Source organism: Theobroma umbraticum, unplaced genomic scaffold (genome assembly GCF_002168275.2).
Source record: "Theobroma umbraticum cultivar Fairchild unplaced genomic scaffold, ASM216827v3 scaffold_81.0, whole genome shotgun sequence".
Lineage (NCBI taxonomy): Eukaryota > Viridiplantae > Streptophyta > Magnoliopsida > Malvales > Malvaceae > Theobroma > Theobroma umbraticum.
In genome coordinates, this window is record NW_018397268.1 from 1,504,264 (window position 1) to 1,518,384 (window position 14,121).

The 14,121-nt window shown below is 33.7% G+C and overlaps 2 protein-coding genes across 3 annotated transcripts; both read right to left on the reverse strand.

Moving 5' to 3' along the window:
* Positions 1–253: 253 nt before the first annotated feature.
* LOC110425074 (Concanavalin A-like lectin protein kinase family protein) lies at positions 254–2,894 on the reverse strand. Its single transcript, XM_021439864.1, has one exon. It carries the CDS (start codon positions 2,610–2,612, stop codon positions 558–560), a length of 2,055 nt encoding a protein of 684 aa, XP_021295539.1. The 5' UTR covers positions 2,613–2,894; the 3' UTR covers positions 254–557.
* Positions 2,895–7,639: 4,745 nt separating this feature from the next.
* Positions 7,640–10,314, reverse strand: RCA (rubisco activase). Of its 2 annotated transcripts, none has more exons than XM_021439907.1 (7): positions 10,156–10,314; positions 9,440–9,771; positions 9,215–9,320; positions 9,036–9,121; positions 8,463–8,935; positions 8,090–8,371; positions 7,640–7,953 (listed from the first exon to the last, which is right to left on the reverse strand). In XM_021439907.1, the coding sequence occupies exons 1-7, from the start codon at positions 10,198–10,200 to the stop codon at positions 7,838–7,840; spliced, it is 1,440 nt and encodes a 479-aa protein (XP_021295582.1). In that variant the 5' UTR covers positions 10,201–10,314; the 3' UTR covers positions 7,640–7,837. The 2 variants fall into 2 exon arrangements, with proteins under 2 accessions (XP_021295582.1, XP_021295583.1); XM_021439908.1 differs by having other exon boundaries at positions 8,055–8,371.
* Between the last annotated feature and the right edge of the window lie 3,807 nt (positions 10,315–14,121).

A 14,121-nucleotide genomic window follows, 5' to 3' on the forward strand; every position in this document is an offset into this window, starting at 1 on the left:
TCAGTGCAGAGGAAAGCATAAATTTTTTTGATGCTTTAAGGGAAAAGAGATACATTGTTGTGCAATTCAGGCCCACAACTTTAGTCTGTGCTGCTCTTACTGTCTTTGACTTGTAGGATGGATCAAATGGGAGCCTGCTCTCAAATGTAAGGCAAGTTAAAATATATTAGTTCTGCAATGCAAAGTTTGGTTCATTTCAATTCCAGAACATTGTTTTGGACTAAAATAAAAATGGGGATTGATCAAACTTTCATTTCCAATTTGTGTCTCTGAAATTTGTGTGATATTTGTATTGAACCAAAAGAAAGCTAGTTCTAATTGATTATAAGACACTCTTTAAAAACTCTGCCAACTTGCAATCTGTTATCTAAAGATATTACAAAATTTTCACTTCCATGATCAAACCTTCGAGACATTGCATAGATATTAACTGGATTTCTTCCATAAAAAGAAACAATATCTCCTAGTATTTACAAATGACATACAATCCTGACTACAGGTGACATTCAGTTAATAAGTTCCTCAAAAGGCAAAGAACTGTTGTCTTTCTACCCTGGCTATCTGCCATCTCCCCTGCCGGTGATTGGTAGAGGTGTTGTCGCTTCGATGTCTACATCCCTGTCTTCAAAGGCTGATGAGCATGCACTGACCTTGTCAAAATATGATGAATCTGGATATGAATGCACATAATCTTCAAGCCCAGCACCACCATGTCCATTACCTTTTCTTCTGTCATATCCGCCGGATGATGGCACCACCTCAGGCAGTGCCACTTCCCCCTCCAAGTATCTCACTACTTGCCTAATTGTAGGCCTTGCCTCCAGCGCGTCATTGGAACACATCAATCCAAGTTTTATCAGCACAATAGCCTCTAGCTCATCAAAGGCACCATTCAATTTAGGATCCACCACTTCAAGAACTGCTCCACTTTGCCATCTTTCCCACACCCAGTCCACCAAGATCAGCTCCTCAGGCAATGCCTTCGGCTCAATAGGTCTCCTTCCGCACACCACTTCAAGAAGAAATGCACCAAATGCAAACACATCTGAGCTAGTCGTAGGTTTGCCAGTTCTTGTAAGTTCAGGTGCCAGGTACCCCAAGGTACCAACCACCCTGGTGGTACTTGGATTTTGGCCATGCTCGTATAACTTAGCAAGACCAAAGTCACCAAGTCTCCCATTTAGCTCAGAATCTAAGAGAACATTGCCTGCTTTGATGTCTCTATGAATTACAGTCTGCTCCCATTCTTCATGCAAATATAAAAGACCTGAAGCTACACCTTTGATTATCTTGAACCTCTCTTCCCAACTGAGAACTCGCTTAGGCTCATCAAACAGGTACTTGTCCAAGCTACCGTTAGGCATGAAATCATAGACAAGTAACAGATCACCTCTACACCGACACCATCCTAGCAGCTGAACAAGATTTCTATGGCGAAGACGGCCAATGGTAGCAACCTCAGACACAAATTCTCTCAAGCCTTGTTTCGATTCATGAGAAATTCGCTTGACAGCAACTTGAGTATTTGTACTTGGCAGAGTTCCTTTGTAAACTCTGCCAAATCCACCAAACCCAAGTAGCTCTTTGTCTCTGAAACCCCTTGTTGCTTTCTTGAGTTCTGGGTAAGAGAATCTGTGAGGACCAACTTCCAACTCCCAGGCTTCAATTATGTCTGCATTCTTCAATTTTCTAACAAGGTAAAACGAGATAAAAATGATTGACATCACTACAAGAACAGCTGAAAAGGTAACACATAGAATTAGTACAGTGTGATTCTCTTTTGGCCTTGGAAGAGAAGGCAGAGAAGGTAGAGACAGAGATTCAGCCTCTCCACTCATGTTAAAACTCCAGCCCAAGACATAGTGGGAGCTTGCAAGCAAGCCTGTTGAAGCAGAAAACCCCACAAACATAGAATCCTGGAGAGTTGGTGAGAGATCCACATCAAAGGACAATATGGAGGACCTGGGTTTCTCAGAAAAAGGAGAAAGCTTCACCTCTAATCGATTTCTAGCTGAATCATAATCAATCCAAGCCTGGACCATTCTTCCACTCTTGAGACTTAATTCCTGTTTTGTCGAGTTTTCAAGAAAATATGCAGCAGCAGCTGAAGCATTCGACACCATGCTATTGAGATCAATACCAACATGGTTATCATCTATATCACCAAACTCTAAATCTTTCACGGTATCAAACTCTACTGCAAAAATATGGTTAGTTGAATTCCCATTGTCAGTTGCATTGAGCAAGCCAAGATATTGACTAGGAAAACCAGAAAGTTCCTTCCAAGGAGAAAGAGTGAAAGCAAGGCCATGACCACCAAGCTTTGGGTACTCAGGAACCATGGCAAAAGCAAACGCAGTAGAAAAAGAGAAAACTTTGCCGCTGCTGGAGTTCTTGAACCGAACCGGAGATGAGTAAAAAGCATGGCCACTTACACGAGAAGTAGTATTAGTTAAACAAATTAACCCATTGCTCCCAATGGCTGCAACACCAGTTAGGCTCATGTTGTTGCCTGCCTCATGAAACCCATTGAAAATGAACTGATCTAGTTGCGCAAAAACTTGGTCTGAACAAAAAAGAAAAACCCAGAAAAATACCAACTTCTTTGCCATGAAAAAAGGAAGTGGATTTAAATTTTTGGAGGCCTGTGAATCAGAAAAAGAACTTGAAAGAAATAAAAAGGTGAACTGTTATATGTAGAAACGTGCTGGTAAACTTTTTAGACTGTAGTTCTGGCTATGCATATTTTGTATTTGGTATGTGTTGTGATTTGATTTGTTGAAGAAGATTGAAACAGAAGCAAGAGGAAAAGGGAGATTTAGAGCATAGGAGAACTTTAAAGAGCATTCATGGTGTTTTAATCCCACATGGGACTTACAGAAATGATTGAAGACAACTTCTTTTGTACCAAGAAGACAGTTGATACAGCCACCAGTTTCAACCTGGTGGAAAGCCAAGTAATCTCTACTGTTTACTTCCATAATTCTTTCCCCCTATTTTTCCCTTTTTTTTATTAAATTATACTTAAATTTTATTTTCCTTATATAAAATTCATTTGGATTGAGTTGAATTTAATAACTTTATAATATTTTGCTTTACATGTTTTTTCCAAATACCAAAATTTTGATTGTTTTATATTAATTTTACTAACCACCTGTATTAAATTCAAAGGAAGTTTAGATCATTTAATGATTTTTTCCATTTTTGATTTAAAAATAATAAAAAGTAAAAAATATCTTTTATTATAAAATATTACATATGTAATTTCAAAATATTTGAATAATTATATTTTCAACAGTTGGACCGTCGGCGTGAATACAAATAATTATTTAAAAACAAAACATTGCAATAATTTTACAAAATGCCCCACATTCTTGATTGAAAATGACATAAACCCATTATTATTTTTCAACTATATCCACATAATCTGACTTTTCTTAGGAAAAATAAAATTTTGTCCAAACTTGTTTTAGTTTATATTTAAAAATATTTTGTTAACCACCAAAGTATCTTATAATTATACTCGAAAATTTAACTCATTGACTAGTAAATAATTTATTGCCTAAAAATACAGTTCAAATCTTCCTTCTTTCAATTACAAAAAATCTCATAATTTAGTTTTTGTGATGATGGGTAAGCACTATTGCTCTTACATTATATACAATAATTAACTAGAAAGTAATTTATTACTTAATATAATAACAGCGTAATGTTTAAAAAATTCTTGAAATTATTTAACAAAATTTGAAAAAAAATTTATTATTTTATTATATTTAATCAAGTTTTTATTTTTTAAAAAATTAAATATGTTATTAATCATTTATCACATGTCATTTAATGTTATATAATGTTAAAATGACATATTGATATATTATATTAGTAACTTGATGTTTTTCACCATCCACCTTAATGTCACATTAACACTGTGTAAACAGAAGAATGATAAGTGATATTTTAATTTATTTATTGTAATTGTTTATAAATTTTTTTATGATTTAAAATTTAATTTTCATAATTTTTTTAAAAAATTTATTATAAATAAAAAGCAATTAAAGAATGTTGTTGCTGAACTTATGAATTCTCTTTTTTATTTTTTTTAATTTTCCTTGTAAATTTGAACAAATAATTTAGTCTAATCCATCTCTCACATATAATTATAACCAAATTTGTAGTTTTTAATAAAAAAAGGAAAAACACTTTAAAAAAATTAAATGTATTCTTTCTCTTTTTTTGTGTGGTAAACGTGTCTTTGCTGAATCAGGTGGAGCGACGAAAGTGAACAACTACCCACCACAGATTAACCACGCATGTGACATGTGGATCAAATTAAGGAAGCTGCAAGATTCTGTGGGGTACAAAATCATCGCCCGGGAGAGGGAGAGAGAGGGAGAGATTTATGGTACGGGCCTGCTTGGTGGGGTCAAAATGTGCTGATTAGCTGTGACGTTTTATCATAAATACTGTTAACTGTGAGCCACGTGATCTAGTGATCGTAGTGCTGATTGTTGTTGACTCTGAGAAACTCTTGGGTTGACTCTTTGCTAAGCAGCCAATGTAATTCTTGCAGCCGTCCATCTATTAATAGGTCGGCATAAATATTTTGATTTATTTATTATATTTTTAAATTTTTTATTATTAATATTAATAAATTTTATTTAATTAATATATATATATAAAAATCGTAATCCCATCGGATGATTTTCATTAAATTTTTTGTTATAAATACTAATAATATTTATCCAGCTTTTAAATAAAAATTTTATTTTCATTAAAGAACATTTTTTCTTAATTTTAATAATATTGCATAATTTATACATTAATATTACAAAAATTCAATTAATATATGATTGCCAATCCTAAATTAGTTCTTCAAACGTTAGCCATTGACTTGCTCACAATGCAATGGCTTGGCACGTAAAGAAAGTCAAAAGAAAACTCAACAACAAATTGCTCATTGAGTTTGGTAAACCAGCACTTTGCCCTTTTTTTTATTTTAATTCTTTTAATGTTAGAGATATTAATATGGCATAAGATATGATCACCAACCAATACCAGAAAATAATTACATGAAAAGCACATATAACCAACAAATATATAATACATGTATCACTTAAATATTTACTTTTTGGGTTTTTCTTTTAGTATTTTAGGATTCAAATATACATAAAAAATTGAAATTTTCATCCTATGTTATTTATTAATTATATTATTTGGAATTCTCAATCCTTCTTTTTTTTATATATTAATTTTTTACCATAACAAAATTATTACGCATGTGAACTGTTTCACGATGAAATCGAATTCTTTTGATATTTGAATATCATAAAATATAGGAATTGAATTCAAAAGATATTAAAAAGAAAAAACACCTTTTTTTTTAAGTGGACATTATTTACCCATCATGTTTTTATCATTAAATTTTCGAGTGGATTCTTTTTTCTAAAATTGTTAATTATGATATTCAGTGGAAATTTCAATAGTATTCTCTCTAAATTTTCCGATAAAATACTTTCGATGGATTTCAATTTGAAATTTTGATAGTGAATTTAGCATTTTTTTTTCTATGCATGTTGATAATTGGAAAATCAAACTCTTGTGTTTTGACCTTTGACTCTCAACCATATAAAGTCAACGGATGAGTCGACATTTTCCTTTAATTAATTAATTAATCGTAACCTCCAAGCGTGCCAAATGAAGTTGCTGAAAAGAAAGAAGAAATTTATAAAAGTTCTTTTTGAGTAGGATTTGACTTAGATAACCTATAACAATGGAATCTTTTCTCCTTTATTTTTTTTTATTTTTTTAATATATAAAGGTTATGTTCATTGACAAACTACACTACAAAGAAGAAAAGAAAAAGAAATGTTTATATATATTTAATTCCATGGATTCCTTGTTTGAATTCTATTTCTCTTTCGGCTTCTCCAATCTTCGCCTTGTTTGAAATCCAAATACTAATACTTTACCCAATCTAAATGGTTTTTTTGTTTCTTTAAAAAAGGCATTTTTAAAAAATAATTAATGATCTAAAATGGGTACCAAATGGTTTTCTAGCTACCCAAATATTTCTAATAGTTTGGCCATTGTTAATTTTTTTTCACATATTTTATGTAATTTTTATATAATATTTTAAAAAAAATTAAATGATTCAAACAAATATAAATAAGTCTTTATTCTTTGGTTGTATTCTATCAAAATTTTATATTTTTATTTTCAAGTCGAATAAACTATTATGACTAATGATTAACTAACTATTATTAATGAAAACATCACATGTTATTTTTATATTTTGATGGCATTGACATGACTTTGATTTAAAAATTAAAAAATATTATGTCGTTATGTCATGTCACATCAATATGCTATATCACTATCCACTATGACATGTTAATATGTCATACTAGTATCATATGACATAAAATAATAAATGATAGTGTGATTAAAAATAATTAATCAATTGTTAGTTATAAGCATTTATTGAACTCAAAATAAAAGTATAAGATATTGACTTAACTGGACACAATGAAAAAATAAGGTTTATTTGAATTTCCTTAAATAATTCAGAAACTTTTTTAGGTATTATACCTTTTCTCTTTTTGATGTAATTAAACAAAGGACAAATTAAGCTAATTAATCTTGTTTTCAATTAATTAATTAAATTGAGATTGCAATTTCTTTTTAATTTCAAAGGTGTGGGCTGTTGATCCCCTTTATGGTAATGGATTTCCAAGTTGAAAACTTTTTGTCAAGGCTTTGATTTTATGGCCAATTATATTTTAAAATTAGTCGTCAAAACATTATTAAGAGATATAAATGGATTGTCTTTTCTCTTATAAAGAAACAAGATAGAAATTATTGATTATAAATGCATAATTATTTTTTTAATCAAATTTGGGATTGTTAATTAATTCATATAGTAATTTTCTCTCCTAATTATAATGGTTATGACTCTTTATGGGCAAATTGTTATCTACATGTGGAAGTCAACAACTACTCCCCAGCCTTCAAATACAGTTATCTCATAAAAATATTATTGCATTTACAAATTCAAATAAACTTATAACTTTAAGAAATGTTCAATTTTGTCCTTAAAATTCAATTTGGCAGTTTTAATGAGTTTCTAATTTGTAATTCTATTAGCTTTTGTTGCAATTAAGGACAAATCGTGTTTTGGGTTTCAGCCCAGCTAATTTGTTCAACTCAAGTGGGCTTTAATGATGAATGGAAGTTTTAATTTCTTTGATTTCTAAATGGGCCAGCCACAGACCATATGACTTTTTGTTTTTCTAAACAAAGGAAACAATAGAAAATTTTAAAACCAAAATCAATAGAAAAAAAAGGGTAGAAATATTTGTAGAAAGATGTGAGGAACTGATATAATTTTCATTTATATCAACATTCTTGTTGTATTTGTAAATCTATATATGTGAAGACATAGATAAAAAAATATTACATATATATAACCTTTTGCCATTGCTGATGTTGCCTTCCACCACCTCCGACGATGGAAGAAATTTAGAGGAAAAATTATCAGTCTATGAATCAAACAACTTCTTAGAGGAAGCTTAGAAACAGTGAGGAAATGACTATTCCATTACTCGAAATCAAAGATACCCTTTTTGTATGAATACTCCAAAGATGCAGGAGAATAATATAAAAATGATTGGAAACAAAGCAAAAGCAAACATCTAAAGATTTAACAAAGTGTAGATTCACAGCACAAAAATAGAGGATACAAATCCACTTAAAACAAAAGGAAACAATACTATGGAATATCTCACATCATCACTTAAAGGAAAGGGTTTTTCCATCTTTCTACCCAATATATAGAAAAGGCCTAGAGTTTGTAAGTACAGCTTCCATCATCACTTCTAGCAGTGGGGTCAAAGTTATCCGCACCTGGATCAGTACAACCTTCAGGAACTGGAACACCAACTTGCTGGGCTGCTTTGCCTGCAACACCACCAACAACAGAGAAAAGAGCAAAGAGCTGGTGAATACTTCTTTTTTGAATCCAAGATAACGTTGTTCTGCATGCAAATTTAGATGCAAACCTCCCATCAAGGCCTCAGGGATCAAGGGATCTAACCGTAGAAAGTTCCACTCTTCATAGAATCCTCATTGGCGTCTCCAAGAGCAGCCTCGTTCAAGTACTTGTCAGCCAATTGGACTCTCTTCACATTCTCTTGCTCTGCAACAAGCATGTTTCCGTACTCCAGGAGCTTCTCGATGGTCATCTGGGGTTGCTCGAAAGTTGGAGGTCCTTCCCTTGAGTTCACCAGTTTCTTGCCGACGCTGTTAACTCCAACCTCACTGACCCACTTCCTCACTTCGTCATCGTAAACTCTGGCCCTCAGGGCACCGAAGAAGTCTGCAGATTGCAAAGCATGCTGTTAATGATCATTCCTGGCAGGAAACAGCTTGGAAATTTGATAGGAAACTGGTTGGAAATGAGACTTTACCAATGGATTGGCCAGGGAAGGTGTCAACGAGCTTGACAATGTCATCATCTGGAACGTTGTCACTCCTGAAGATACCTTTGCAGACACCAATTCTGTCTTCCCTATTAGGTGCCCAGTAGAACTTCTCCATACGACCATCACGGATGAGGGGAGCATACAATGTTGAGAAATCGTTACCGGTGACAATGATGGGGACACGAGGGTTCTCTTCCTTGTTGTACATACCAGGGAGCTGCACACTTGTGGGGTTATCAGCAATGTTCATGAGGGTAGCATTCACCATTTGGTTGTTGACGGTGTATTGGGTGGTTCCTCCAAGACGACCAGCTCCTGCATCAAGATCGTTGATGAAGAGGCAGCACATTTTCCCCTTCCTGATAATATCAGCTGCCTCACGGTACCTTTGCCTGATCAACTTGGCGGGCTCTCCTGCGTTTCCACTTTCCAATTCTCCAGCACTCATCATAATTGGGCTGAAATTCGTCATCAGAAATCATCAGCTTCTTTCTAACATGTTCAACTATTTAGGCATGTTTGTTTATATCAATCTATTTTAGGAAATCATGAACTCACTTGATTCCCATCTTGGCAAAGACGAGCTCACATTGGAAAGATTTTCCTTGACCTTTGCCTCCCCAGATACCCAAGATGAGAGGAATCTGTAAAAGGAAATTGTACAAATTGTTCAACACAAGAACTTAACTTGGCACCCAAAAATTGAAGGCTCTTAAGTGAAATTTTTAACTTAGTACCTTGATGTTCGGCAGGGTCATGAAGTTCTTGGTTATGTGAACAACAAGCTTGTCCATGAAGGCAGGGGCAATGTAGAAACCATCCACGTTGTTGTCCAAGTTGTATCTATATCATGTAAAATCCCAAACTCATGAATAAAACAACTAAAATTCATTCAAAAATCAAGCAAGCATAAAAATAATTTTTTTGAATCTTTCTTTTTATATATATATTAATATGCTTACGTGCGAAGCCCTTGGCTGAGGTATTCATAGGAACTCATGACCGCATAGTGAGTTCCATCGTTCACGGGGGCCTGGAACAGGGTGTCCACCATACCTTTCCCTCTAGTAATGTCTTGTTGGTCATCAGATACATCATAAGCAAGGCCTCTCCATCTGTCCTTTTCGGTCTGCTTCTCAAGTTGTTCATCGGTGCTTTCTTGTGATGCAACAACCTTGAAGCTCACTGACGGAAGCTTGCTGTTGCTGAATCTTGAGCTCACTTTCTTCAAGCTGCTACCCAAGAAAGCTGAGCTTGGAACTGCAGCTCCAGCACCGGAGCCATTCAAGCTCAACTGCACGAAAGCATAACATACTCCTCTTTAAACCATGACTGAACATCCTCTAATCCAATTTGCCAATTCATATCTCATTCTTAAATGACCAAATTTAGACTCAATTCATTGGATGAAAAAACTTATCTACTTTAGTTTAAGTTCCACGAAACTTCATACAGTTTTACTTTCTAAAACTATACACAATCAAAAACTTGCATGCTTTTACTTACACAGTGACAAATTCTTGCATGCTTTAAAACCTACTCACGTTGTATTATATTAATTTACACGCATGCGCAGACACACATATATTTAAATATAAAAAGAAATATAAGTATGATCAATGAAAATCAAAGTGACCCTTTAAACAATATAGTAAGCTAAGCAAAAACAAGAGTATACCGGTGCTCGGTTGACTGCACCAATGGTGGAGACGGTAGCAGCCATGGAGGATTGAACTGTAACGAGAGTAGGGAGTGGAGGAGGAGAGCAGTTTGGGGAATAGCTCAATGGAGGGAGTGTGGCCTTTGACGATCGAAAGTAAGCATGGGGCAAAACTTATAAGGATAATTTTGTGTGTACAAAAATTAAGGATGTTTTCTCCATTTGCTGGAAGCCACACAATCAAGATTGCGCATACAGCCACGTGGCGGATGTAGATTGCTTGCAATTTCCAGACCTCTTCATGGAACCTAGAGGTTACCCTTTAAGCTTGTTTCTTTGCCACTAAAAATTTCTCTTCCTCTTATTATTACCACACAAGATTTTTTTGTTCTTGGGTTTTTTTTCCCTTTATTATTTTTTCTTCATTTTTTTCTTTGGCTAAGAGATAAGGTGAGAGATGTGGTGAAGAACCTGTTTGTGATTTCAATTTAATTCCATTGTTTGTGTCAATTCTTGTTGTTACTAGGTGGAATATTAATTAGAGGTTGGTATGCTTCTTGGGATGGGCTATTGGGTAGAAAGGGCTTCAGATTGTGAAAGCTATATATGAACTTCTAAAAATATCTAAAGAACTAGTGGATAGAATTCAAAAGAATAAGAAATGGCAAATTTTTTTTTTCTAATTTTTCTGATTTTCATTCTCCAATTGCTTTGGGCTTTTGATATTTTTTTCCATGATTAAATATGAACACTAAAATAGTGTGAAATTAGCACATTTTTTAAGGTTTAGAAAAATGTGGGTAAACAAGGAGGGGAAAAAGAAGAGACAAAACATTGATTGGCTTGAATTTTGTTTCAAAAGTTGAATGAGTTTCTCCTTGTATTAAGGCTAAAAGGCTAAAACCCTTATGCATATATGAAAGACTCAAGATTTTTTGCACGACCCCAAAAGGAAAGGACAGAGAAAGCGAAGGCAAAGGTTAAGCGGAAAATTGGTGGCAATCAGGGCTTAACCGTAGAGCCCATAATTTGAGAGTGCATGACTTGGCCTCATTCAGGGCCACAAATAAAAGCCATTTCAATGGAGGAGTGGGTTATGGAGAGGAGGAAAAAAATAGGGAAAAAAAAAGAAATTGATGGAAAACACCATGGCTTTACACCTATCTTTGTAGGTTTGAGTCAAAGTCTGATACTAATTGTAAAACTATAAATTCATCACATAACGAGTTCTACTTGATATTACGATTGAGATATTAGATTAAGTATATACATCAAAGATATCTTCAAATTACTTAATCGATTTGAGATGTCGATGATTAACAGAGTTTGGATTTAAGCTAATTAGATCAGCTAATAGTGATACCTGGAGAAAAGAGCAGATTAAACAAATCATTTTTAACAGAAATTGGGAAGTCTTTGAAACTGAAAAAATTGCAAGTAGCCTATCAGCAAGTAGGCAAAGACATAGTCTTATACAGTCAAGTTTCCCCCACATTGGTCCACTTATTCCCCAATTGCAGCAAACATGCAGCACTTGAGAAACAGACTGTAGCCATCAGTCATCATAGTTTGTGGAACCCTCCCCTTTTGCTATGTCCTGATAACAGATTAATAAGAAACTTCAAACATTAAATTTAGAGTGAGGTTCAGATGTATAACTAGGCCAATTTAGTTCATGACAATCCTGCAACAAATGGCACTCTTTTATTGCAATTTCCATGTATGTGTCATGAGATATTTTTCTCTCAAAAGATTAATTTAATGAGATATATAACGTTCGTACTTATAAATCTTTCAAAACTCCTTTACTAACTTGATGTGAAATTAAAATATTTTATTTATTTTTATAAAATATTTGACATGATGCATGCACCATTAATCAAGGTACTCTCTAGAACTAATAGTACTCTGCTGTTAGCTTCACAAAGTTATGATGTAAAACTAACAACTTCAATCTATGTATCACGAAATACTGTTTTTATTTTAAAAATTAATTTAATGAGATATGTAATGTTTGTCTTTCGAGGCTTTTTTATTGATAAAAATAAAATATTAATATAAGAACTTTATCCAATAAGTTATAAATTGAGTCGCCGACAGCTAAAATTTGGCAGAAAAGAGTATTAATTGGAGGTAAGATGCATTCTTACCTATAATCTATTACTTTGAGGCTTGTTCCTGTCAAAACTACAGTTGGGAGTGTGACACATACAAAGCATATAGAGGTTGAGTATGGCAAGAGCTAGAGCAGGCCATAGCCCTTCCAAATGGAAAGAAAGGAGTTGATAATTGATCCATGATAAAGAAAGACACTATCATCGTTAAACTCGAAAGCCGAAAAGCTAACCCCCATCCACCATCCCACAACACCTCTCTCTCTCACCCTTCTCATGCATAGATTTCATTGCAAAACAAAAGAGTTAAACAGTTACCATGACATGACAGAAAGTAGGGAATTCATGTCACTGCAAAACAGCATCTTTGTCTCCCTATCCTTCTCTCTCACACTTTTTGAACATTCCCCACTTTCACTTCTAGAGCCTTGAATCATAAAACATACAGAGATAACAAGCATAAGTACTTGAAACACTTACCCACTGTAGCTGATGGGTGCTATGTTATGTTACTGATCTAAGGATGGGTGTCGGATACGAATATGTGTTTAAAAAAAATTATAATTTTTTTTATATATTTAGAGGTCTGGGTTTTTATATGTATGTTCATCGAATCTATGTCGGTCGTGTATATATACTTAACAACATGCTTACAAATATAAATTAGCTGAGTTTCTAACTTGGCCAGTGAGATGAGTCTTATGAGAAACGTGCAGGTACCGACCATTATTAAGTGGCCAACAGCCAAACCTGATTAAATGTAAGAATAAAATAAGCATCATAATGGAGAAGGAATACAAAACCAACTTCGATAAAGAATTATAATTATTGGGAAGTAAACATATCCAGACAAATAGCTGTCGTGAGTCGTGCACTCTAGTATATCCAATCCCTAAGCTAGGAATTTATGCATGTAAAGCAATATAATTTTGTTCTCATTAGCTAAAAGGATCGATCTTTTGTTTGAGCCGTAATGCACCAGCTTATGGAACTTGATTTTGACTGAAAGGTTAAAGTAATTAATAATTTTCCATAAATTCATCATTTAGTTCTTCGCGAAACCCTGGACTAATCTAGTAATGGAGGCAGTTCCCATTTTACTGAGTAAAGATCAAAAAATTTTTGCGTAAATTCCGCCTATAATTTTTATAGTTTTTTAAAATCACGTAATTTAAGTTCGAAAAGATATTAAACAAGTGATATTTGAATCCAGTTAATAAAACATAACTGTTTATATGGAGAATATTGACACTATCAAACTATATGCATATAATGATTTGGGGTTTGAGTTGCAGTTGGCTTCCAAAGAGAAAAAGAACACTGATTTCAAGATTTGAATGAGCAGAGCCTACTTTAGCACAGCAGAGATTAAGAAACTAGAAAGATTATTAATTACTTTCATCTAAAAGATCCCATGGAATAGCAAAAGCATGCAAAAATCATTGAGAATCAACCAAGTTCTGTAGTTCAGACCATATGCTACTCATTTTCAGAATCATCACCAAAGATTTTGTCTTCTGAATCTTTTGGTATCTGTAATACAAAGATTTAAGAAAAGGATCATGTTGGCATATTCTAAACTCCCAAGTTCAGTGACCCTTCTACAACTTCCTTCATAACTGCCATGTAAAGGGCGAGAGAAATAGGATTATATTGTACTTGTCTACATGATGACATTCTTCATTAAGAATACTTTACATTATATCATTCAATTATCCTCTAAATTTTTTAGAGCCCGACCAATCATGATGATGATTGAATCTTCCATTAAAGTAGCCTTATTTGTGATGCATAAAAAGGCCCCTTCAAGACATAAATTATGAAAACTTTCCAAATATGAGAATGACAATGTAGGCCACAAAGGAGACCC